We start from the raw sequence: 25,293 nt of genomic DNA on the forward strand, positions 1-25,293 counted from the left end.
CTCTATTCCATCAGTGTGTGCAGCTTTGACATGGCTGACAACCTGATTCTCACAGGTTGACCACATCTCTAGTATATCTAGAAAGTCTGCAAGCCATTATGAAGCCCAAGTTTACAGTCAAGTGAAATTTGTCTAGCAGTATGCAAAATTGATGACGAGTCATCATTTTGTAACACTCTATGAAGTATTGTACATAAATGGGCAGATTTTGTTGAGGAAGCGTCGGCCAGAGGGTATATCTCTCGGGACTATCCAGCCCAAGCTCAAAGGCCTGTCAGGGCTGCCATGAAGAAGATTTGTAGCGTATAATATGTTCAGAATTTGACTCACAGAAGGTAGGGTAGATGAAGCTAGTCAAAGTGCCAGTCTGCTGAAGTGCCCTCCTGACAACTACAGGAAGGGCATGTAAATCTCAAAGGGAGTCACTGCCTCATGGGATTGGGCTTCGCAGCGATGATTGTTAAGGTTGAAAACCGTGAATCAAAAGAATTTTTATACAGTATTCCTTTAAAGAGTTGAGGGTGTTTGGTATCACATTAATAGTACGAACAAGTGGTCACAAGTGGAAAAGATAAACGTGATAGGTAGTACAATTGAATTTAGACTGAGAGTCGTGAAGGGTTTGGGATGAGAAGAACACAAGCGTGACAAAAACTACATCATCCGCCGTCCAAGTCGTAACATGCCAGAACAGTGTCAGAACATTGAGAGTCTTCAGAGTATTGAGTGGGAATGCTTTGCTCAGAAATGGATTCAAAGTCGTCGTCATAGGCAAGAGCTGGGCCAGTGTCTTCTCCAGTCCTGTCTTCGGGAAAGTCGCTGGTCTTTTGCATATCAAGGATAACCCCACGTCGCTTCATCTTGCGTGGAGAATCCCACTTCTCAGCGGTCTCTTTCTCGAAGGCCTCGGCACTACGGGTCAAAGAATCGTCTGAAAAGGAACACATGTCATTTAAAGAAAGCTTGAATTTAATAGAAAACTGTGATTTTTGCAAACTTACCTGCATCGTCTGCTACTTGAGTCGTATTATGCTTCTTCTTCAAGCCCTTGAAGCCTTTGATAATAGTATTGAGGGATGAGCTGCCTGGTAGGAGATTCAGAAAATCAATATTCAATCAAGATATCGAAGACAAGGAACAAAGCAAACAAACGTATAAGAGTTTGACCAAGCTCAGAGCCGACTTCCGGGGATTTTCCGCCTCTGGAAGAAGGCCTAGCTCCATATTCAGCTTCCCTATTTCCAAAGGTTTTTCGTAGTAAGGTTGATTTAGAATTCTTCGAGTTCTGAAGCAAAGAGCGAGGAAAGTATAAGCGTCAGGCAAAAGAGACTAAACATACGAAAGATTTCGAGGTAGGTCACAACACTCACTGAGACGGTTTTGTAAAGCGCTTCTGGGTAAGGAACTCCAAATTTGTTGAGGTAAACTTCAGGTGGCTTAGGTCGACGTGAGCTGACTTTTTCATCGAGATGGAGAACCAACAATTTTCGGTTGCAGAATGCAGGGTTTTGATTTTCTTTCAACTCCTTTGCCCGGCGCTTGAGGCCTGAGGCATAGCTCTACGAAAGAACAAAAGACAAGATTAGGAATCTGGGATTGATGAGGATAAATGAGAGACAAGCGAAAATGAAGAAATATTCTCACCACATGATCCTCCACAAAGTCTCCAGAGAACACTTGCTTCACCGGAAGATCCATAAGTTCAGGTTGTTTTCCCGGCATTGTGTAAAAGATATATCAAGATTAAATGACGAGGATGGGTGGTATTCAGAGGATCAGATCAGTTGTGCTGTGATTTTGGATACTGGCGTGAAATAAATTGGAGGGGAAGGGATTGTATGAAGCAGGAGTTCCTTTTCCGACTCAAAATACATCGCTACTTATACCCTGGAGTAAAGCTGAGCTGAGCTGAGAATCATCCAATGCTTCACTGCTGATCCTTTGATCAGCCCTTGAAATCATTTTTGTAATGCAAGTACTAGGAAGCTGATTAAATGATAGCACATTTTCCTGCGTGAGGGAAATTTAGCAGCGAGACTTTTATCAACGCCTGAAGACATTTTTGGAGTGTGGTGACCAAGCCATAAAGACATATAAATTGTTTATATCTCCTTTGTGAAGGCAAAGGGACTTGAAGAAGCACGATTCAACCGCATTGCTCAGTGGATTCCTAGCTGACTCATCAGAACAGCACCACATATGCTCTTTGCATGATTTGGTATCGGGATCCAGTGCAATATCTATTTGTTGACTCCAGATTCTTTGATCAGCGCTTCAAATTTTCCGAACAAAAGCACCCGCAAGCTCCAAATATGAAATGATAGTCCATGCTTCCTGAGTGAATGCTCCCGCTCTTACTTTAATTCAAAGAAATCCCGATGGATCGTATTACTCAGCGGATCTGTAGCTAGTTCATCAGCACTGAATCGCATAAACTGCTTGGAGATTTTGTACCAATCTGAGTTCTATACTCATTTCACCTTCTTCAATTGAGAATGAGAGGGCTCGCATGGACCGCAGTTGTAATTTGACTTTTCATCACGGCCTGTCATTGATCATTTCCTGGGTTTTCCCGGAAATTATCCCGATTTTGCAAATAAGAAAAGCAATCCTTGGTTTGTTCATTTTGTGAGCACCATTCAAAATTTCGGCAGTAATCCCTTAATCACCGTTTAAAAACATTTTCGGAGTGTGGTCCGCAAAACTATAAGGACACAGCAATAGGCCACTGTTTGAAGTTCGTCCCTTAATGTCGACTTATGCGGTTAATAGATACCTTCCTTTGAAAATTTGCCGTGGTTTTTTGTACATTCGCCAAATTTTGCCATGAAATACCAATAGCGATCTTTGAAAGTCCGCTTTTCAGGATGCAATAAAACTTATCACATCGCATTCAAAAGTGATATGTAGGATTTCGGAATTCACGTGGCAACTCTACACACAGTCACAGTGTGAAAATTGAGTGATCAGTGACAATATACGTGCACTACGAGGGGACTCAAAAAGTCCATGAAGGGAGGAGCTAGAGATCTAGTAGTGAATTTGAAGTTGCATGGAGATCTCCATTCTTGAAGCTGAATGATTGCTCAGAGCGAGCAACCAATTTTTTGAACTTTTCTCGAGTCAACAAATACGGAATTTTTTTTGGCAGTCTGATGTGATTGGGTACAATGGTGAACTTGAAGGTTAACTCAGTCATCGCCATTGCACGGCATAGAGTCAAACCGGAATACAGGTGTAAGACCTACGGTCATTACTTAGACACGTAATTGCACACTTAACTATTAACACTTAAGACCTAATTTCATTTACTATATTTACTTATTGTTGTTTCATTTCTACCGATGGTTCCTTAGAGATATCGGGACTGATATTCGCCCTCTATCCTTTGGAACCAGGTATAGTTTCATTTCATATATATATTTCTTTTCTTTCTAAGTTGTTGTAGTGTTCTTATCCAGACAGAGATATCGGGACTGATATTCGCCCTCTATCCTTTGGAACCAGTGTTCCTATAGGTTTAGTAATACAAATCAGATCTCCTTGGGTTCTAGAAAACCTCTTACTGTGCCTCACAGTATCCCGTCTCGAAGTATCCAGTGAAGGTTCTATTTGAACCTTACAACAGGCGCCATGACTATACGGAGGCATCATCTGCGTAGCCTTAAAGCACACTTGCAGGAAAACGACATCTGGACAACACGTAAACACGCTCAACAGTCCCGTCTTCAATATGAATGCTCCAGAAACGAGGTGTAGGTAGGAATCCAAGACGGCAAGTTTGAAATTATTTGTACCGAACGACCGAATCATCAGAAGACAAAGAGAAGCAGAGGTACGAGTGCACCTGTCTACAAAGCCTGGGGGCGAAACTGAATGCGTCAAAGAGACCGTGATGTGAGCTGCTGTAGAGACTCGGTACCGAGTCGGATCACAGGAACTACACCAGAAAGAGTGGATGGATTTTTTTTTTTTTTTTTTTAAAGTGCATAAGCGCATATTTGCATGAAACACTAACTAAACTGTTACAATATGATAGGATATTACAACCTTGGGAAAGACGGCCATTTATCAAGACAAAGAAATTGATGACTAGAATTTTGAAGAGGTTGCTCGAGTTTTGAAAAAATCTATGTTTTTCTAACTTTTTGGGAAGATTTAACTTCGTTTTGGAATCACCTTTGTGCATTTAGCACACCCGCAGGAAAGCGGTGACCCTCTGTAAACGTCTTTGTGCAAGCACGCCCGTTAGGAATTCAACATAAGTACAGAGTCATATAGTCTCGAACTTCTTGGGGGACTCCACAGAGCTGAGCAGGCATTTGATTCTCCTCTCTAACCCCCTATCCTAGCGTCAACCGGAGTCACGGGGGAGAAAGAGAGTGCTTTTAAGGGCGTGAGAAACAGTGATGAAAACCGTACCGAGATTCTGGAATTTGACCACACAAGTTGGTGTTGAGCTATGCATGTGTGCTGTCTGCCTCGAATGATGTTACATTCGAACCCTTGTTTGGGATTGGACAAGTGGACACAAATTAGATTGATACTGTTCCGGATGTGTATTATTCCGACCCTTTTGGGTTATAAACAGATTGTGATTGGTGTGATTTTTCTTTTTTGAGACAACATTCATTTCTTGGTATGGTTTTTCTTTGTCTTGCGGCTGTTTTCTTTGGTTTGATCCTGTAGATAAGAGTGAAAGTGTGGGAATCTTTTAGTTTTTAAAATGAAATTTGCAATGTAAGGAAAAGCTTTTGGCGTATCCAGCAGTCTTTTTGAGTTGTTCCAATTGACTTTTATCTTGTTTTCTTTCAACTCCGATCTCATTTGTTTCCTGAGTTTTGAGTAGTGTCTACAAAACAGAATAAAGTGGTGAGTATTCTCTGTTATTCCGCACTTTTCACAAAGGGGGGAGTCCGATGGGTTCCTTTTGAATAAGTGGCTGTTCAAAGGGCTGAAACCAGCTCTGAGTTGAAAGATGGCAGCTGTGCTTCCCTTCTCCAATTCTGCTAGGCCTTTTGCGATCTTCTTGGGTTTTGTGGTGAATGTGTTCTTGCCCGGTTTAAATGGGAAATTTCTGATATTGAACATTTCTTTAGTGCGGCGTTTTAGGCTACCTAGACTAGTGGGGAGATCAATTGGAGTGGTTAGTGTGCTAGCTGCTTCTCCAGCTACTTGGTCAGCTAATTTGTTCAGTTCCACTCCTTTGTGGCCCGGGGTCCAGTAAAACCGGATTTCATTTCCTATTGGTAGTTGTTTTAAAATTGAGCGTATTTTGATTTGGAGGTGCTGTCCCGATGCTTGTTTAGGGATTTTGTGGATGAGACTTAGGGCGGATCGGTTATCGCAAAAAATCGCTACTCCAGAGGGTGTTGGTTGTTGTCAGCTAGTTAGGTCCTTTGCCAGTTCTGCCGCCAGCAGTAGTCCTAGGAGTTCTGTCTCGTAGTTTGAAAAATTTTCAGCATAATTTACTGATTGGGCTTGGCTGAATACTTTGGAGACTGCTGCTGCGCCACCTACTTCTGAGGTCACTGAGCCATCCGTGAATATTACCAGCGCATTCTTGTTTTTCTCCTCGTCTTCGACTTGTTGTGGAATAACTTTTGCTGCCTCTTCTTTGTTCAATTCAAAATTTGTCAGTGTACCTACGTTATCGACCCACGGGGCGATGGGATGAGCATATATGGTTTCAATCTTTTCCGCTGCCAGTTTTTTAAAATCATTTAATTTCACAACATCTTGGATAGGGCCCGGGTGAGTTTTGGGAGCATGGGATAATTCGTGGTTTATGAAGATTTTGGTTGGATGTGACGTTGGTGCTGAGAGACGCTTCAGGAGGAAGTTGTGGTGTCTTTGGTAAGCTATCCATGAGAAAGGTAACATATAGGTGTCGTGATTGATCATTTCTGTTGATGTGCCTTTGAAAGCACCGATTGTTATTCTGTTTGCACTGTTTTGTATCGTTTCTAAAACTTTGTTAGCCTTTTTGTGGGTCTTTTGGGTTAGCCAAACTATACTGCCATAAAGAATTCTTGGGATGAGTACCGCCATTATCAGCTTTTTGATTTCTTTGGTTGCTAGTCCTGAGTAACATTTATTTAGTCTTTGTAGTTGTTGAAGCGTGAAGTCGGCTTTCTTCTTTACATGGTGGAGGTGACTGTTGTATGATAGTTTCGGGTCTAGCCAGAGGCCTAGCCATTTGACTTTGCTCTTTGGGTTAAGCCATATGTTGCCGAATTGGAAAGGGAGGGGATCCTGTTTTCATCTGTTTGAGAAGTGGATGAGCTGGGCCTTCTTTTTATCAAAGATGGCTCCGTGTTTGTTAGCCCAATCAAGAGATTTGTCAGCTTGTGTTTTCAGTTTGGTAATGTTTTCTTCAATTGACTGTGAAGCTACTAAATGAACAATATCATCTATGAAACCTATTGATAGTTGTGTGGATTCGGGGTTTGGTGTTTCTTTACCTAGTATCTCTGAGTTATAGATGATGTATAGAATGACCGAAAGAGGCGAGCCCTGTGGTAGGCCATTTTCGATGGTGAATGCCTCAGATAAATAATCTTGTATACGCAGATTGGTGGATCTATCAGATAGGAATCCCTTGATTATTTGAGTCATGTATGGGGGACAGTTGTTCTGGCGTAGGATGTGCAGGAGGCGTTCCCTGTGAACTGATGGATAGGCCAATTTGACGTCGAGGAAGAGCGCTGAGACTACCTTTTTGATTCTCCATTGGTTCTTGATCCATGAGATGAGGATCGTGAGGGCGTCTTCTGTACTATGCTGTTTTCTTCCGCCCATATGGTTTGGCGAGATAATTTGATAGCTTTCAGCCCAGTGGGTAAGCCGGTTTGTGACTAATTTTTCAAAGATTTTACCTAAGCAGCTGAGGAGGGCGATGGGTCTATAGGCGTTGGGATCTGAGTACGAGTCTTTGCCTGCTTTACGAATGATGATCGTGATTGCTGTCCTCCACACATTTGGGAAATGGCCAAGTTCAAAGCATGAATTGAATAGTCTACACATTTCTTGTTCAATTGCTGGTAATGCTAGTTTTATCAGTTCGTTTGACACTTTGTCTCCACCTTTAGCTTTTCTGTTTGGCGTGTTAGTGACGATCTTTTCCAGTTCGGTTGGTTTAAGCAGTGGGAAGGAGCGTGGGACTCTTTGTTGGCGATCCCATAAATCTGTCGGTATGTCAGAGAGATCGGCTTCGATATGGGCAATTGAGGTACCTTTGAAGAGCAGTTCGGCTTGTTCGTTGATATCCGTGGCTACTGATCCATCCTGCCGTAGGAGCGGAGCTACTTCACTGGAAGAGTTAGGTTTGGTGTATTTGTAGGCTTTAAAGGTTGAATTACCTGAACTTTCCGCTAAGAAAGTTTTCCAATGATTAGTCTTGGCCAGGATGATTTGGACTTTGAGGAATTTTTGCCATTCTGCATAGCATTCGTGTGCTTCCGGGAGATTGGACTGGATCATCCACCGTCGAGCTCGGTTTCGATTTTTGATTATAGGGTTGAGTTTTTCCTTGTCCCACCAGCTTTTGAATTTACGTAGGTTTGTCTTGACTTTCTTACCTTGGGCTTGAGCTGTTTCTAAGAGTATGTTGGAAAGTGTGATTGCGCCTTGGTTGATGTCTTCACCAGTCACATAATTTTCTGGGAGGAGATGGAGTTTACCTTGTATTTTTTCGTGGAACAGTTTCTCGTCTATGTCAGTGTGTTTTATGTTGATGTGATGTTTGATTGGGGGTAGGAAAAACATATCAAGGAATGTGATTACCGGGTAGTGGTCTGAAGACACACTATCTGTGATTACTTTACAGCTTGAAATTTTGTTAGTGAGATTCCAGCTTGCCCATACTAGATCAATGGCTGTTGGGGTTGTGCCTGGAGAGAATCGAGTTGGGATTCCTTTCGGAGGGATGAGTTTGAGGCCTTTGTTACTGAAGATTGTTAATAGCTTTTTTGCTTGTGAGTCGGTGCGCTGATACGTTGGAGGGTTCCATATTTTATGATGGAGGTTGGAGTCAGTTGTGAGGAGTGTTGGGATGTGTCTGTTGTGGTGGTTGCGTAGCCAGTTTTCTAGCATTGCTAAGCCTCTTAGGGAGTTTGGCGGGTTGTACCAGGAAATGAGTCTTAGGTTTGGTATTTGGGTTTCCGGGTGTCTGATTTCGATGCTGAGGATGATGTCTGACCGGCTAGGGAGTATGTTGATTTGTGAGTAGTGTATGAGTTTTGAGATATAGAATACAACTCTGGGTCTTTCTTCCCAACTTGTGGGGTAGTAGTCATATGCTGAGATTCTATGCCATGCCTCGTGTGTAGGGAAGGACAGTGATCGTGAGTTGAACCAGGGTTCCTGTAATGCTAGAGCTGTGTATTGAGTTTTTGTGAGCGTCTCAAGGGTTATTGTTTGTGATTTTTGACAGTTGAAATGGAGGATAGAAAAATTTCTTAAACAGTTTGGGGTATCTGATGATTCTTGGGGATCTTGGGTGTTTTCATCTTGAAAATCAAAATTCGGGGGTTGGGGTGGAAAGTTGTTCAATGGGTTATTGGACTTATAGCTCATTTTCGTTCTGTGGAGGGGGAGTTAGCTTGAATGTTGTCTTTCTGAGTGGGCAAAGAAGACTTTTTGGTGAATGATTATACTTAGGAAGGTATCTGTCGATTTTTTCTTGGGTTCTCTGGCTGTCAAAACTTACACATCTTGCACACACTTGTTCTGTGTCGTTATTCGCACAGTCTCTAGTATTGTTAGGGTCTCCACAATTGGCGCAATAAGCATCATTATTGCATGAGGTGTGTGTGTGGTTAAGATCTAGACAGTTAAAGCACATCGTGGGACCCTGAGTGTATTGTTTGCTCTTTAACCTGTTTCCATCAGCATATATACTACCTTTTTCAATTTTCTGAGCTAGGTTTTTATCGAGGAAGTTGTTAATGATTGTACCGTGGTTTTTCTTTTCGTTGTTTGGGTCTTTGAGCCAACAAGCTGAGTGGATTGTGTCTCGTGGGATGTCGTTTTGTTGGCTTATTTTGTCCAGGAACGATTTGTCTCCTACTTCGAGGTCAGCTGGGGCAAAATTAAATAGAATCGGGTATCTAGTTTGGTTAGTCTCAAAATCTTTGTGAGCTAGTTTTGTCCATATATGTTTGTTTTCTAACAGCCAGTTCTTGATTAGTTGGTTTTCCATATTCATTACTATGTCGCCGGACTTCAGGATAGCTGCTCCTTTAATTTTCACCGGTTTACCATTGATGTTTGCGTTGATTGATTCCAATGCTTTGTTGATCTGGGTGACAATTTCACCATTTTTCATGTTCTTGAAGGGTTCTTTGTCCGGGCTCTTGTGCATGATTAACGTTGCGGTTTTGAATTTATTGATGTCTGAGTTTTTAGGTGGTGGTCTGGGTGTCGTTTGGTTTTTCGAGCTGTGTGATGCTTGTGGGTACGGATTGGTCCAAGCGTGGGGTTTGGGGATTAGGCCGGGCGTTGTAAGTGAGGGGTTTGGTGCCTTGTCTTTAACTTGAGTTTGCGATTGTTTGGTTTTTAGGATGCGAATTTCTTTGCGTAAGTCTTGGATCGTTTTGTTGAGCTCGTTTATTGTTTCTTCGAATCCTTTCATCATACGGAGCATGATTTGGATTAGACCATCGTTGGGTTGAGGGGTACCGGATGAAAGTGATCTTAGGTCGCTCATCATTGAATCTTCTTTGCTCAATTGTAGGAAGGTCGGGTTTTTCGGTGGGGGGCGGTCAGGTTCGCCTCCTCCCGTGTCCGGCGGACGTTTTTGGGGCATCAGGGGATGTGGTTGGTTTGGTTTTGGGGATATAAAGGTGAATGATAAATCGATAAGATATGAAGCCTTGAGTGGATGGATTGCTTAGAGCATCTCCTACACCACGAAGACACTTCTGCGCAGAAGGACATCCAAGCCGTCCAAGATCCGATGCTCAACTCCGGGTCCCCAACTGGGGTATCTTTTGGGCGTCCTTGAGCGTTGACGTCTTCAGCACACTCCCAGGATGTCCCGATGGCTTTCAGATCTTGGACACTTGAGATTTCCTTAGCTCTCGGCCTGACCTGGACTCCCCTATTGAGGCTGTCTGCGGAGTGAAGCCTGGATGACCTCACAGAACCTGAGATCATGACATCTGGTAGATTCCTTCAGGTGTGCGTCAGGTTGTCTGCGACCTTCAACTTGGCTAGGATGTCCATCTGTGCACTGACCACTCATGAAAGGAAACTTCTGGAAAAAAAAGGGAAAGTCAAAAGAAAGGGAGAAAACGGGGGGAACAGGAAGCAACTTCAAAAAACAAATCCACTTTCAATCTCCATCACACCCGGTTCAGACTGACCTTTCTATTTTTCTCATCATCGCTACTTTTGAATCAAACACAACTTTCCACCCTCCTTGTTTCAACACTAACACCCCTTCCCCACACTGTCATTCTCAACTCCCCAATCTCATCAATCTTCTTGAATCGATCCCTTCCTCAGAGCAGGACCCAGGAATGCTCCAGCAAAGGTATGTGACGAAATTTCTGACCTTGGAGGACCTCAACTCCGGTCGAAAAAAAAAGGTCCTGATTCTGACCTGTTTTCGTCACATACCTCACCCGAAAAAGGTTTTTTGGCCCCGGCCCCGAAACCGGGAATATGGCCCCGTTTCCCGCGCAAACACAGGGCCAGGTGAGTACCCAGCCATGTTTTGGCTGTCACCCGACTCTCAGAAGCACGTGGTAAGAGTTTTCATTGCACAAAAACATCCCTCATGATTTGTATGGAACATAAAAAATAAAGAATGTGAGTAGATAATGAATGTGATTTGATGATGAATGTAACTCGATAACTTGATCAGAAAGTAATAGACCAAAAAACCGAAAAGACAAATTATTCATCTCCTTCATGGACGCTTGACTTCAATCTTTGTCGTTCTTGATTGTACTTTTGAATAAGTTGAGAGATATCTATATCTCGAAGCATTTCCCGGATAACCGCAGGGATTGAATAACAACCCTCTGTAACTAACGCAAAGTTTGAGCCATCGGAAGGCCTAAAGACATACAGGATATCTGAGGCATCCAGGAGAGCATAAGTCCAGCTGTTTCTGACCCCCTCTTGAGTAGACATTGCCACCGGGTAAGCTGGATTATAATGCAATACTTGTACACCAACATGTGACAACTTTCGTCTTGACGTCGCGCTTGTCACGAACACGTGTTTTCCGGCCACATGCTCGTATACCACTATTGTACGCGCAAGATGGAGTGTCTGAACCCAAAATAAACAAATGAAAAACCAGCGATTGGTCACATTTTATAAGAAAACATTAAACATACATTTTTTTTGATGGATATGATGAATTTACCTGGCTCGATTGGGTTTTCAACCCCAATGGAGCCTCCATCAAGTAATTGTTGCATGTCCAAAGTGCGATCCATGCTTGTGTTCGTGGTAATCCCTGCAAGATTAATCTTTACATACATACTCCATCGGTGTCGACGAGCGGCTCCAGCTGGAGTTCCAGAGAATGTCTTCATGAAGACGGCTATGGCCTTCGAGCAAGCACTGGGTTTCATGCTACCGTTGTTGGTAGTTGAATTGAGATCCTGCTTTGAGTGATCAACGCCGGTAAGCATTTGGTCGTTGCCTTTATTCTTAGCACCTTGACTATCGTGCCGTTTTCGTATCTCCAGTATGTTCTTTTCGTGAAGTTTGTTGCCGTCAATGAGGCTCAGCAAAGCTTCATCGCCAATTGCTGAAGTAGGTCCATTTGAATTGTGAGGCTCGTCTATTGGTCAAGATATTAGCATATTAGCATGTTATTGATTAAATAACATGCTAGAATAAGTAGTACGTACCACTACTGTTGAGAAGGTTTGATATCGACATTGCCGCATTTTAATCACTTTGTCATCAAGATTCTCCGGCACTTGATCAAGCATAACATTTAGAAGGTTCTGCTCCTTTGTCAACCTGGCTGCTGCTTTGAAAGCCACGTCCTCGGGAAATTCGCCACGTTCAAAGTCATAGTTAATTTCATAGTCCTTCGCCGCACTAGTTGAAATATCTAAAATGTAAAGACAGTAATCAGCTCACAAATCGAGATGAAGATCTAATCCTTCATATCACATACCTGGAAACTGTTCTTGACTTTGGTCGACAGTTGAGCTAATAATTCCTTCTATATCAACATCCAAATTGTTGAGCTCGACTCCAACCATACCGCAAAAATCAGCCAAACTGAGAGCACGTTTCTTAGCAATTTTTAGATCTTCTGTTATATCTTCATTTGAGGGAAAGTCACGAAGGTGATCAAGATTATCTGCATTTTCTTCATGTAAATCAATTTGATACCCCGCATGCAGGTGTTCCGAAGGTGGCATTTTCATTCGGCCACTCATGATGCTCTTGACAACCGCAATAATCTTCGGCATCATGAGACGAGCATCAAGAACACTAAAATTAGGTGAAATTACTCTCATCCATCCGAAGATATGCTCGCAAGCTTCGGTGCCATGTTTCCAGGGACAAAATGGGAAATCGGCATAATATTCTCAATGGGAGATGATCAACGCCAACAGGGATTTGGCAAGGGTTGAGAAGATCTTGAAGCTTGCGTGAGAAATGCCGTTGAGATGGAAACTCATCAAACCATCTGTCTCGGTCTGACGTTGGAGAAGGTGTTCCTTCCACATCCGTAGGAAGAAGCCCGCCGTCCATACGGACCGAATTCGTTCTCGATGACCGATGTAGAACTTAAAGCTCAACAAGAGCTTTACAGAGCTTAAAGAGGGATAATCTACTAATAAAGTGTCTAGTAGAAGTTGCCTAAGACTGCCTCTTTGAAAGAACCAACACGGGGTTTTGCTGAATTCTTTGGGATAAGGCACCAGAGAAATATGTCTCAATACTTAATTCAAGTATTATTCCCGTGAGTTTTAGAAATAAAGAAATCTCAACACTATTGTAGTGTTATTCCAATTTGAACACAACAAAACACAATTTTAATTACTAGCAAGCAACAATCAGTTTGATTGTTATTCCAAATGAAGACTTGTAGTCTTATCACACGTAAAGAAATCTCTCCTTTGATGTAAAGGGGCTATTTAGTGAACTTAGTACTGGTAAAGTAATTTAATAATGATTAAAAACACTCTAACAAAAGTATAAGATGAGTAAAAAGGGGAACAAAGGCCCGTAAAATCCTTAACAATAGTATATAACCCTCCAACAACCTTCAACAATGGTCAACAACCTCCAAAAGCCCTCAAAAAACCGTCAAAATCAACAGAGTATCCTCCAATGTAATCATATGATGTCATAAAGATTATTGTTTGTAATGATTCAAGGCGTGAATTTGATCAATTGATGTAAATAAATGATGAACAGATCTTCTTATGATGAATACAGGTGATTTTTTCCTAATATTCATAGCTGAAATCCATTTTTGGAATTACAAAGTTTTTGTAAAGTTGTTCAATTTTGGATTACTATAGCTCATTTGATAGCCCTCGTGATTCTGATCATTTATCACCCCTATATCACCTATTTCTGATGTGTGATGAATAAGTTATTGAGTTGTAAAGATTGCAAAAATAAAGTTTTGTCATGTAAATGTCACATGTAACCTCCAAATTCGAAATTCACTCCAGTTTCTTTGTTGCCTTATAACTTTTTCACTACTCCTCCGCTACTAATGATTTAAAGATTGTACATTATGAAACCAATGATTCCGCGTCGAATGGACTATCACACACCCAATTCTGACAAGTTTCACCACATGTAATTAACTGAAAACTCCCATTTTTGATGAATTTTGACTATTTTCACGTCTAATAATGATTTTCCTTCTATCAAAAGATCATTCCACAGCGCTCCAATCAATCACACAGCATTAAAATCCTTCTGAAAAACTCTTGGCGCAATCAATCCATCAATGACATCACTACACAGGACTTAATACCATAGTACCTTTCTTCAAAATTTCCCTTTTCTTGAATAACTTCACACCTCCCTTATGAATCCTCATGATTAAAGTTGCTGATGACTAATGCGATCCTTCTCTTTCACAATAAAACCTTCCTGAACCAATATCTCTTCTAATAATAAGCTAAAAACCATTTTCCAAACTTTCATACCCATATTTTCAAATTTTTCTTCAACTTTCTTAATATTCTTCTTATTCTTTCATTCTTTTCATAACAGTTTCCATTCATAAAGATCCAAACTAAATGTTCTTCTTCCTCCAATCTCCTCTTACTAATTCTCCTAATATGATTTTCACTCTTTTACTATTTTTATTGATCTTTTCGAATTTTTCTTTACTCTTAAATGTTCTTATCAATTGCTTATGTAAATATATGATTTGAAAGATAATGAAATGAAGATTATAAATCAACTTTGATAGCCTTGATTACTAATAACTCCAATAATAATAGTGCCTTTGACCAAAAACTCGAATTTTCACATAATTTTTTAAATTTTTTGCTTAAGTAGAGCTCTTGCTCACCACACCGATGGCTTTGTTCAACCAAGCATCACAAAGTTCGCCGATAATAAACAAGTATACTGTTAGACCAACACATTCCGGTTTCGATAGTGTAGTAGCGACAGTTTGAGAGCAGAAAGTTCGTAGAGCTCGTCCGTCATCTTGTTTATCACAATCAAAAACATCTTTTGTAAGAAGTGGGCTGTTTGAGGATTGTAAAACCTGAGAGAGATCTTGAAGAGAGACGACATATTTTCCTATAGTTATCAGACGAGACCCGGACAGCAATTGATTTGCTCCAGTCTTCCTAGCATGCTTAGGATCCTGTAAGGTCACAACTGGGCGGGGTGGAATACCAAAAAGAGGTACTTTGATATGGACATCGAGATTGGTGTTTAAATAAGATAGAAATTGAGTTGCCATTTGATTGAATTGGGCCTGTGCAGCCAGTTCAGATGCGGCGCCGTCGGCGCCAATCGATAAGACGTTGATTCCCGCAGCCGAACTCATCTGAATGACGTTGTTGTGGAGTTCGGCAATTTGTTCAGCTCCTTCGTCTGAAGGACTTGCTAACAGAGCAACCACTAATGTTGGGATATTCGGAAGAGGAACTTGGATAGTGTAAGCTCGAATCTAATGGTCAAGAACATATTTTATGTTAGTGTACACACAAAATAGAGTTTAAAATGAACAACTCACTTTGGAACATAGTAACTTTTCCTTCTTGATTTTTTCGAGCAAGTCTTGAAGTTCCTTGGGGTTATTGAATGGTATATCGCCACCTTGAGCTCCTACAATAAAACCCCGATGATGGCGCAGAGTTTGCACACAAACTGTCTGATCTGAGCCGACAGCAACAGGTCCAGAGTATCCAAGTTCGGAGAGTATAGCACCTGCTCGATTGAAATTGGCCTGAGTCATCCCATCATATATTTCGGTCTTACTTCGGGCCCGATCCAGCCGCTGACATCGTAGTGTCTTCCCAACAAAGTTCTTCGTAACCAGCTTCAGAGCACTCTTGCTCATGGCACCGAGAGTTGTGAGGCAGTCATAGAGATGAGCATCAATACGCATCCCTTGGAGTGTCTTTCCGGCCTCCTCGCGTTCAGCTCTAACAGCACAACCCATTATCAAACCTCTAACTACTTCGCGGTTCTTGAAAAGGCCTCTTCTGGCATCGATTGCCAGACGTTCAAGAAAATCACCAAAGTCGCCGTTGGTTGAAGATGCGAGAGATTGGTGAAGAGTTTTAAGAGACTTGTGCTTCTTCACAAGTTGATAGTACTTATCAATAACTACGAGATATTCAGGTGTGAATTTAATGTCGTCTCCTGTGGCATACTTGTGCTTGAGAGCTCTAATCAAACTTCGGCAGTTTTTAATTTCCAGGCATGGTTTGCAAGGTCGTACAGGATCTCTTCGAGAGCGTTGAAAAACCTCCAAGCAGGTTTTTGAGTGAATGGTGTTGCGTTCACCAGTGCGCTTGACAACCCAAGTGCATCGTGACTCGAGTGTTGCAATCAGTTGAGATTTTTGTGATGCAGTGAGATCTGCCTCGGTAACGATATTGCCAAAGAGTTCCCTACGAACCTCGTGGCGGAGAAGACCTCGAAAGATAGAATAGGTGCTTTCCAGAAAGTGTGAAATCGTACAAGTAGCTCGTGGTCTAATCCAGGTTTCATTGGTAAGACCCGGACATACGGTGTCCACTAGATTTCTATTGACGGGTTGGAGAGCCGGGTCTGATTTGAAGAAAGAGGTCAACATTTGGTTGCCTCGTAGTCCAGATGTAGCATCCTTACACACCCCTGAGTAATATAAATCTCATCAGTAATGGTTTAAATACACCTGAGGAGTAAGAGGATATTGGACATACCACTGCTCCAGTGCGCCTGAGCTCCTTCAACTTGGCCTCGGCGAAGTGTAACTGGAGCAGCACCGCAGTGACAGCTGAGAAGCTTGCCTTTCGATGTCTTCTGAACCTTACAACGTATGCAAGGGTTGTTTGGTTCCGATAGAGGACATAGAGAAACAACATCTCGTTGTTTCTCTATCTTGGGTTTTTTTGATTTGGTACTAACTGTTTTACTATCCTTATTACTTTTGGCTAACTCGACTTCCTCGTCATCGGAAGAGATGATGATCGCATCATTCGAGGTTTGGGCTGGTTGGATTCGCTTTGGAGCAGGTGGCTCAGTAACTACATCAACGTCGGTGTCAGGGTTCAAATCATTTCGGTGCTTGACTCCATTCGAGTTAGAGGGGGTTGTCGCAGATGGAGCGAGTTGGGATTCACTTTGAATAGGTCCTCCAAGTGCTAGCAGATAGACATAAGTATTTGAGTAGACTTCGAAAGATAACAGTGAAAGAATGTGGATAAAGCTGGAGAAAGCTTACACTTGACTTTCTCAACAATCCCCTCGAATTTGAGCTTCACCAACAGGTCCGATTGTGAGTCATACTTTCCTTTTTTATTGACTCTTTTGTTCTTTTCTTCTGCGGAATCCCAGGAGGGATGTTCGCGTCCCTTGTTAACCCATTCAATAGCCAAAGCCACACCATTGGGTCCTTTTAGGATATTTCTGATGCCCGTATCAGACCCAAACAGGTTGTCCAGTGTTTTGTTGATAGTCATCCAGATTCCTTCTTCCGCATCCGCTGCGGGTAAAGATGGCGAGTGAGAACAGCTTTTGTAAATCTCGTCTGTGTGTGTAGCTGTGGAGATCAGTGGGCATTCTTCCACAAGGCGCAAGGCCTCTTTCATTACATCGTTGAGTAAAGGCATGATCACAGTTTATTTGATTGAACGGTGAAACGGTGATAGGGCGATGTAGGGCGATGTTGTGGTATGTTGTGGTAGTTGTAGTTTAGCGGTGATTGCGGTGATTGCGGTGTTTGAACTTTAATCAGCAGTGGTAGTCCTGGGGATGAACAAACTTTTTTTACTTTGGGTGTTAGCGGTGTTTCCCGCACTTTCCCACCCATGACAGCAAAAAGACAACAAAATTTCGAAAATTTAGGCAAAAATGGCCTTCACAATGACAAAATTTAGTCAAAATCCAACCCAGATTTTGACGTTTTACGTCACAAAGCTTATGCCAAAAACCTCAGATTCTGACCATTTTCGTCACAAACCTAGGTAAAATACAAGGCCAAATTCTGACCTTTCTCGTCACAAACCCCAGTAGGAGCATTCCTGGGTCCTCTCAGAGCAGACCACCATTAGACTCGTTGTTTGGATTTAAAGCTTGCAAGGGGCTTTGTCTTCAATCCTCGATGCACAGTGGTCCCTTCAAGTTCCCCTCTTCCTGTAAGATGAGTCCAATCATAATAATCTTGCCACTTGTAGGAAATCTGGACTTCACAAACTAGACTGACTTGTTGTCACAGCTCAAGAACTCACTTTCCGTATCGATTGTCTTTGTCTCGATGGTGTCAATGGTACATAGTGGTGACTTTGACTACTTTGATGTGAGTCATGTCAATTGCGAGCACAATTTTCATCTTTATCTCGATCTTGATCCGATATGTCCTTTCTTTTCTCAGGTCATATACATGGTAGATAAAACCGATCAGAATTCATCAAGAGGTGATAGTCGTAAACTCATCAATTTCGAAAACGCTTGAACTTGGTGCTAGATCACATCAAATCTAGTAAAGAAGATCAAGCGGTGAAACAGACTGGTACGCTTGATTTGAATGGCACAGGTCATGGAGCGAAGACTGATGAACCCAATATTCCACCACAGTTTTAGTCTGATCATCACTGAGCAAGAACCTTGCTCATTTGCTGAGCTGACCTGAAGAGGACGTATATCGCCGTCAAGTCTTGTTCAAGTGTATGTCTTTGATGGTTCGAACAATTTGAATTCAGGTTTGGCTGGAAAATATGTATCGGTTTTGACGATTGAGAATTAGTTATCTCAATTTGAAGTTATCTGAAGTTGGTTTGATCGTTTCCTTTATCAAGCTTGATAAGTTTACTCACTCAGTCAAGCTAATCGATCGATTCTGATGGTTATTTATCGTTTGTGAGCGGATGAGATTGGGTGGATGGCAAAAGGTAAACAAGTTTCAAATACAGTTGAGCACGTATATTTAGAAAGATCATACTGTTCTCTTCATCCTACAATCAAAGTGACTGGGTAGATGTTTTTACTTCAAAATTGGGTAGGTATAGTGGCCTTTGATAGCGGTCTTCCTCAGTTGCTGATTAAACCAAAAGTTCCGCACATTTCAACAAGTTCTCGGACATAGGTTGTTTTGTAGTTTTCTTTCTTGTCATTTCTTTATAGATGAATCCAATTGGATCGAGTCTTGTATCTTTGTATCACTCAACTTTATTGAAATGCATCAATCTTGTCAAGTCAACACTTTGAGAAACATCTTCTGAGTGTCAGAAGGGTTTTGGGACATCAACAATTGAATCCAACAACATCAGGTGGTCATCGAGTAGGACATCCTCTTGACAACTACAAATCCCCCAACAGTTCAGGTGGAAGCGATGCTCTCAGAAGAGCCCGTACAGGCGCCTTGAGGACCCCCTATGTAGCGTAAAAGGACAAACTTATCCAAGTCCACTCGCTCTGGCCCCGTCGGTACAGGTACCACGTACCTCCAAGCGCCAGCGAGGGACATGGGTGCAATCCCCAAATTCTGGCGTGAGACTAGACAGGGCTTTTGCCAAAAATCTGTCATCTCACTTGCTCACAATTCTCGCTTATCAACTCGTAATAAGCTGATAATGGAAATGATGCGCAAAAGCCTCATCTTCGATTTGCCACCCTCCATACCTTCACGGCCCCAGGGGTTCAAAAGATATGGGCAAATAAGCTCTTGGCCCAAACCTCGGGGCCGTACATGACCCAAGCATGACTGCGGCGTCCAAAACCCCAGTAAGTTGACATAACAAGGAAAAACTTGTATTGGACAAACTGCAGTCCATCGTTTGATGAAATTTCGTCAAGTACATGATTTGCACCCCCAGTAGCATCACGTCGGCGCATACCATTCTCACGATTCCAGTTTGCTCACAACTCCAACGACTCAAAATGATACGGAGGATTGATTCCGCTGCCAACGCCCAAAAGCTAGCACCAAGTCTTCAACTGCGACTGCTCAAGATGTAATTCCAATTACACCTTTTATTACCTAAATCTAATTCCAATTTGAATTCACATCAAAGTTCATAATGGAATTCTAATCGAAACCAAGAAACTGTTAAAAAGAATGTACGTTCAAGAGAAAGGAAAATTTTACACAGGATGATTGATTCAAGTATGATCTTGTGATTAATTGATTGAAAGTAGGTCTTCTTTCGATTTTGATCGTGAGTATTTTCTTTTTCATCTTATTCTAAATTGATCCTTTACTAACATATTCTCTTTGTTTTCTTATAGTCAAACAAACCAAATTCGCTTGAAATTCTTTGAATTAAGATCGATTTTCTCAGCGAGTTTTTACCTTTATAAGTTCACAATTTTGTAAAACCAAAAGAGAAATCTACAATCTGATTCCAAAAGCTATTTAATCATGATTAGAACGTCATTCTAGTAAAATCCGATCTATTTTCTTCAAGTTCTAATTTCTCTCCTTGAATTTTCTACTTTTTTTCTAATCGATTTGTATATCTTGTATGTATGTGCGTTTTAAAAGTTTGTTTACTTTGATTTTTGAATCAGTTTGAGTATTGGTTTGTTCTTTTGCGGGTTGAAATCCTCGAAAAATGGAACCTATCTCATAAGTTTATTAAGCTCCACTCACACATCACCCATACTGATTTATCCACTCAAGGCGCAGGTTCGCCCTCTTTGTCCACGTCCTTGATCAAGTTATAGCATGAGCAATACATACATCATGATGATTCACAATGCCTAACGCGAACTGCAGTTTGAGCTGAAAAGATTTTATCTTGCAAGCACGAATGTTTCTGACGCGCAGCGTTGGAAACACATGTAGACAAAGACGGCCCCGAGGTTTGGGCCAAGAGCTTATTTGCCCATATCTTTTAAACCCCTGGGGCCGTGCAGGTATGGAGGGTAGCAAATCGAAGATGAGGCTTTTGCGCATCATTTCCATTATCAGCTTATCACGAGTTGATAAGCGAGAATTGTGAGTAAGTGAGATGACAGATTTTTGCCAAAAGCCCTGTCTAGTCTCACGCCAGAATTTGGGGATTGCACCCAAGTCCCTCGCTGGCGCTCGGAGGTACGTGGTACCTGTACCGACGGGGCCAGAGCGAGTGGACTTGGATAAGTTTGGTAAAAGGATCCCTTTTGGAAGACCGTGGGGCGTCACGAAATACTGTTTGGGTCCGGGCTCCTTGGATCAGTTTCGTCACGATGTCCGTCCCCCTGCAAGAAAAACCGGTTGTCCCTAGGACATCGGCGTGTCCTTGTGGTGTAGAGCATCCACAGTGGTGGGCTCCAAATCGGGGCTATCGCCAAATTTGGTGACTGAGCCCCGATTTTTTGGTGCAATGGGAGTCCCCATCGCCAAATTTTTTTGTAGCCGGCTTCAAATTTCGAGCTTTGGGCTACATATTTGGCAACAAAAAGCCGGGCTCCAAATTCCCGCACTTGTTCAATCCCATACCTCACACATGTAAGCCCACGCGTACCAATCTCAAAGTGTGTGTAAACACATAGAATCTACACTTTTGAAGTCCGAACGACTGCATCCGGATTGATTTGGGGCCCCACCAAATTTGAATTCGCTTGATTTGGAGCCCCGATTTGGAGCCCACCACTGTGGATGCTCTTAGGACCCCGGAGAGCACTCATTGAGGCACACAATGTAAGAGTTGTTCTTACACCACTTCACTGGAGTTTGAGATTCATAAATATTCCATACAGTTCCTTGCTCCTCCCTTCTGAGGCCTAGCAAGGGGAAAGGGGCTTGGTTGAGGTAGAAATCCATAGCCTTGCAAGTGTGAAGACTTTCAAAAGCCAATTACAGACTGTCAATTTCACAGCAATTCACAGAAAACGTAAGGGCATCAAAACTCTTACATTGTCTGCCTTGATAGCAGCTCTCCAAGGTCCCAATTGCTTGTCTTAACCAAGGCACAAGCCAGGACGTAGCTCCATGACCAATTTTAGGCAAGTGAGGTGTAACTCATAATTCAATACTCTGAGTTTTCTAAATTGTGAGAGCTTGAGAATTTTTGTACAGAAAATTCTCACTTCTGAATCTCACTACCCTCAATCTACACCAAAACCAATCATTTTGTTCCATTATCTCCAAATGTTGAGAAAAAAAATTAATTTTCAGTTTTTTTTCTTAACCTGGTCTCACTGAACCCCAATGACATCATTTGTTATTGATGTGCAAGTGTGTTATGAGCAACTCAGAGAATCTGGTTAGAAAATATCCAAGAAGAAGCAAGAACAGAAGACTAGAATAGTCGTTACAAGGAGTCAGTCAAAGAATAGAGGTACAGAGGATCCGGCAGGTAACAATGGTGAAGCACCAACTCAAAGTGGTAGTGGGACTAATGGAACCACAACACAAGACAAACAAGGTGGTGGAGCAGGAGAAGGCGTACTGGAAGAAGAGCAGATGAGGCAGGAAACACAGGCGTAGAAAAAGAGAACAGCAAGTAACTACAATCCCGCGCTTGAACGGCGGAGAAAAAATTCTACCAATATTTCTCCACTTTCCTATTTTGCGGAGGGGATGGAAGGAGTGATTCAGTTTCATCTTGCTTTCATTTCTATTTCACACTGGAGAAGTTATGATGAGGGGGAGATTAGGAGAACCCAAGAATGAAAGTGCAGAGTGTATGCAATGAAGAAAAAATGTGTTGTAGGGGCTGGGCCTGACCAGCATTGTGTTGTTAAAGGGTGGTCTGAGTGAGGGCACAAAAGAAACACAGAAAGTGTGGCCCAAGCTGTTGTGTACAAGTGGAGACAAAGAATAGAGAAGAAGATCGGGGCTGAATAAAGTTAAAAAGCGGACACAGATCAGATGCAGATAATTTGAAAGAGATGATGAGCAAAGAGGAATGGTGGGGAGCAATTGCAGCCCCCAACTACTGGTTAACTGGCATACCAGTGCGCCCCATGTCTTTAAACTGTTTTCAAAGTAATACCTGCCTGCTATCACAATGTTATGGATCAGTTACCAAAATAATCTGGCAATACCACCAAAATGGTAGGAGAAAGAGGCACAGGTTTTAAGGCAGCAATGAGTAACCGGAGGAAGTTATAGACAGCTTGCTAAAAGTCACGCTTACACCTGGTGCCTTTTGCGTGGCCCAGGGTGTGGCCAGGGCCATGGCCTGGCATGGTGTGGCCCAGTGTGGCCTTCCATTTAAACAACCTCAATTCCTCATTTCAGCTGCTACTCCCTGCTTAAGACAATCTCTAGGGGGGCTTCAACTTTTCATACCCTGTGAAGGTCATGAACAGGTTGGGGTGAGGGCCACAGGTGGCCTAAGCACTGGCCCTTGCCATGCGCCCCATCAGGGCGCCTTGTGGCTTTGTGGAACCGGGTGTGAGCGTGAGCTAACAGGAATAATTTAGGAAGGTGTTTAGTACGTGAGAAAATGACATGAATAATTTTTGAATGTTTATTCGAGAGTCAAGCCAAACATGAGTTTAAAACAGAACAGTTAGTGGAAGCACATGCAAGTTGGGGGTTATGTACTCAATAAGTCAAGGCTCTCACAAGCCCCCACTAGAAAGTTTGTATTGGTGACCCCCAAGAGATGGATGCAGAACCAAAAAGCTAGCCAATCCCCGCCCTGGGCTCCCCCAAACATACTTCAACCTCAGCCATAGTAATAGGGCAAGGTGAAGGCTCATAGATGTATTATGTGCATAGAAATAAATTCCTAACAGTGTTTACTAGTAGTATCAAATACTAGTAAAAATACCTGTAGATTACCTAAGAGTAATAAACTTGGAGAATGGATTGTGAGATGAGGGAACTTTTCCACAGTTGAACTATTTATGTTGCAAATGTAATTTGTTTGCAATCAATTCATGCACTGGTAAGTTCAAATGGGATTACTTCATAAGACACCTTCAGCATGTGATCTGCCTGGGATCAACATGATTAATTGGTATGTCTATGTTATGCTATCCATCCACCAATCCAGGGAATTGCAAGTTGAAAGTTGAAAAAACTTTTGATGGCCAAATGACACTCAAGATTATGTTATGTCTTTTGCCCATCCTTATCTGCTTATTCTCATCACACGCTAACAATAAGCGCACTTACTACATACTTCCTGGTTCATCTGGCTTTCCAACCACAACACGTCAGACCACTAAATATGTTTCAAAAATCAATTCTAAGTTAAAGAAAAAATAATGGAATCCAAAATTAATATAGAAGTAAACACTCCCAGAATGCCTCCCTTGACATTATAGCAGAACAAAAGCAAATGGCAAAAGACAATTCAGGTTTACCATGGTGGTCCCTATCACAATGGCAGTAACTGCTTGAAATCTCTCCCTAAGGCTGGATTTTGAATGCTCACTTGGTAAAAAAGAACAACGGGCTGATTGCATTTCTTTATGATATCATAAAACCATTTTTTTCATTTTACAACAGAGTAACAGAAGAGGAGAAACTGCGGGATATTGAAAATTGATTGAAGAAAAGAGACATAATAGAGAATAAAACAGGGATAGAGAATTTACGATGGTATGATTAAGAGATTTGAATCCTGCGTGTTTCCTTGTCGACTTTGACTTTGGGAACTTTGACTTCTAAGACACCATCAGTGAAGCTAGCTTTGATTTGATCATGGGTGATAGCTTCAGGGACGGCAATTGTGCGACTGAAGGTTCCAAAGGATCGCTCAGAAACCTAATGATGAATCCGCAACATACTTGTTAGGTCAAAATGTTGGTATTGAAGGAGAAGATAAAGGATACTTACTCGGACATTGCCAGTTTGATGTTCAGACGAAGACTTGGTTTGACTGCTAACAGTAAGTCGACCATTTTGAAGGTCAATGGCGATATCCTCTGTGTTGGAGCAAAATTATTAGAACAAAGTCATTCAGGCACGTTTACAAGGAGTACGTTCATACACACCTTTTTTAGCACCAGGTAATTCAGCCGTCAAGACGAAATTGTCACTTGTTTCCACAATATCAATCTTTGGGCGAAATACTCGGCTGACGATGCTTGAACCTTGCTTTTCGGCTGAGCCCGAGTTGGGGCCATTATGATTGGAGCTTTTAGAGCCGTTGGGAGCTGGGCCGTAACGATCGGTAACCAGTTTATCGAACATGGATTCGAAGTCGTCCCATTGGGTAGGTACAATTAAAGAGTAAGACATGGTGAGTTGTCAAAAAATGGGTTTGCGAGTGAGAGTTTTTGATTGCTTTTGAAGCGCTGGTAAATGATTGCTATGTAGCTATTCGTTGATCTGATGATGGACACATCGCTCTGAAGGACGCTCCTTTTATAGACGAGAGGTCACATATGCCTCACGCAAACCAGGTGGTGGCAGAGGTTGCAGAGTTCAACGCAATCGAGTGATCTACCACTTGATGGCTCACCCTAGAAAAATCTAGAAAAACTCCCGAGCCGCGCCACATCGAGTTTCACCGAAGACTTGATAAGCGCCCCGACAAGTGTATCGGGAACCTCGGTACACGGACCTATCGGCTTCGTCAGATTCTGTACCCGGAGAAATGACGTAAAATTCCACAGTCATTTAAGGGAAGCTTGCTCAATTTTGCTCGCCAAAATCGAGCGAATTGGCGGGGATTTGTCGCATACTCTTCTTAAATGACCGTAGAACATGATGTGGAGTCAAGATTGAGGTGT

The 25,293-nt window shown here is 42.2% G+C and overlaps 4 protein-coding genes across 4 annotated transcripts; all 4 read right to left on the reverse strand.

Moving 5' to 3' along the window:
- Positions 1-659: 659 nt before the first annotated feature.
- On the reverse strand, positions 660-1,722 carry MELLADRAFT_113871 (uncharacterized protein; the record flags this gene model as incomplete). The annotated part of the gene is made up of 5 exons (XM_007418610.1): positions 660-931; positions 1,002-1,085; positions 1,153-1,285; positions 1,371-1,559; positions 1,645-1,722. The coding sequence occupies 5 exons, from the start codon at positions 1,720-1,722 to the stop codon at positions 660-662; spliced, it is 756 nt and encodes a 251-aa protein (XP_007418672.1).
- A 10,024-nt stretch (positions 1,723-11,746) lies between these two features.
- MELLADRAFT_96195 (uncharacterized protein) lies at positions 11,747-12,710 on the reverse strand (the record flags this gene model as incomplete). Its single annotated transcript, XM_007418601.1, has 4 exons — positions 11,747-11,803; positions 11,874-12,082; positions 12,149-12,568; positions 12,668-12,710. The coding sequence occupies 4 exons, from the start codon at positions 12,708-12,710 to the stop codon at positions 11,747-11,749; spliced, it is 729 nt and encodes a 242-aa protein (XP_007418663.1).
- A 1,793-nt stretch (positions 12,711-14,503) lies between these two features.
- MELLADRAFT_96196 (uncharacterized protein) lies at positions 14,504-17,288 on the reverse strand (the record flags this gene model as incomplete). Its single annotated transcript, XM_007418602.1, has 5 exons — positions 14,504-15,136; positions 15,203-16,311; positions 16,380-16,485; positions 16,585-16,850; positions 16,901-17,288. The coding sequence occupies 5 exons, from the start codon at positions 17,286-17,288 to the stop codon at positions 14,504-14,506; spliced, it is 2,502 nt and encodes an 833-aa protein (XP_007418664.1).
- Positions 17,289-24,163: 6,875 nt separating this feature from the next.
- On the reverse strand, positions 24,164-24,448 carry MELLADRAFT_41038 (uncharacterized protein; the record flags this gene model as incomplete). The annotated part of the gene is made up of 2 exons (XM_007418584.1): positions 24,164-24,322; positions 24,395-24,448. Coding segments are annotated over 2 exons (213 nt in total), but the record flags the coding sequence as incomplete, so codon positions are not given.
- Positions 24,449-25,293: the final 845 nt, after the last annotated feature.

This window comes from Melampsora larici-populina (genome assembly GCF_000204055.1).
Source record: "Melampsora larici-populina 98AG31 unplaced genomic scaffold MELLAscaffold_97, whole genome shotgun sequence".
NCBI lineage: Eukaryota > Fungi > Basidiomycota > Pucciniomycetes > Pucciniales > Melampsoraceae > Melampsora > Melampsora laricis-populina.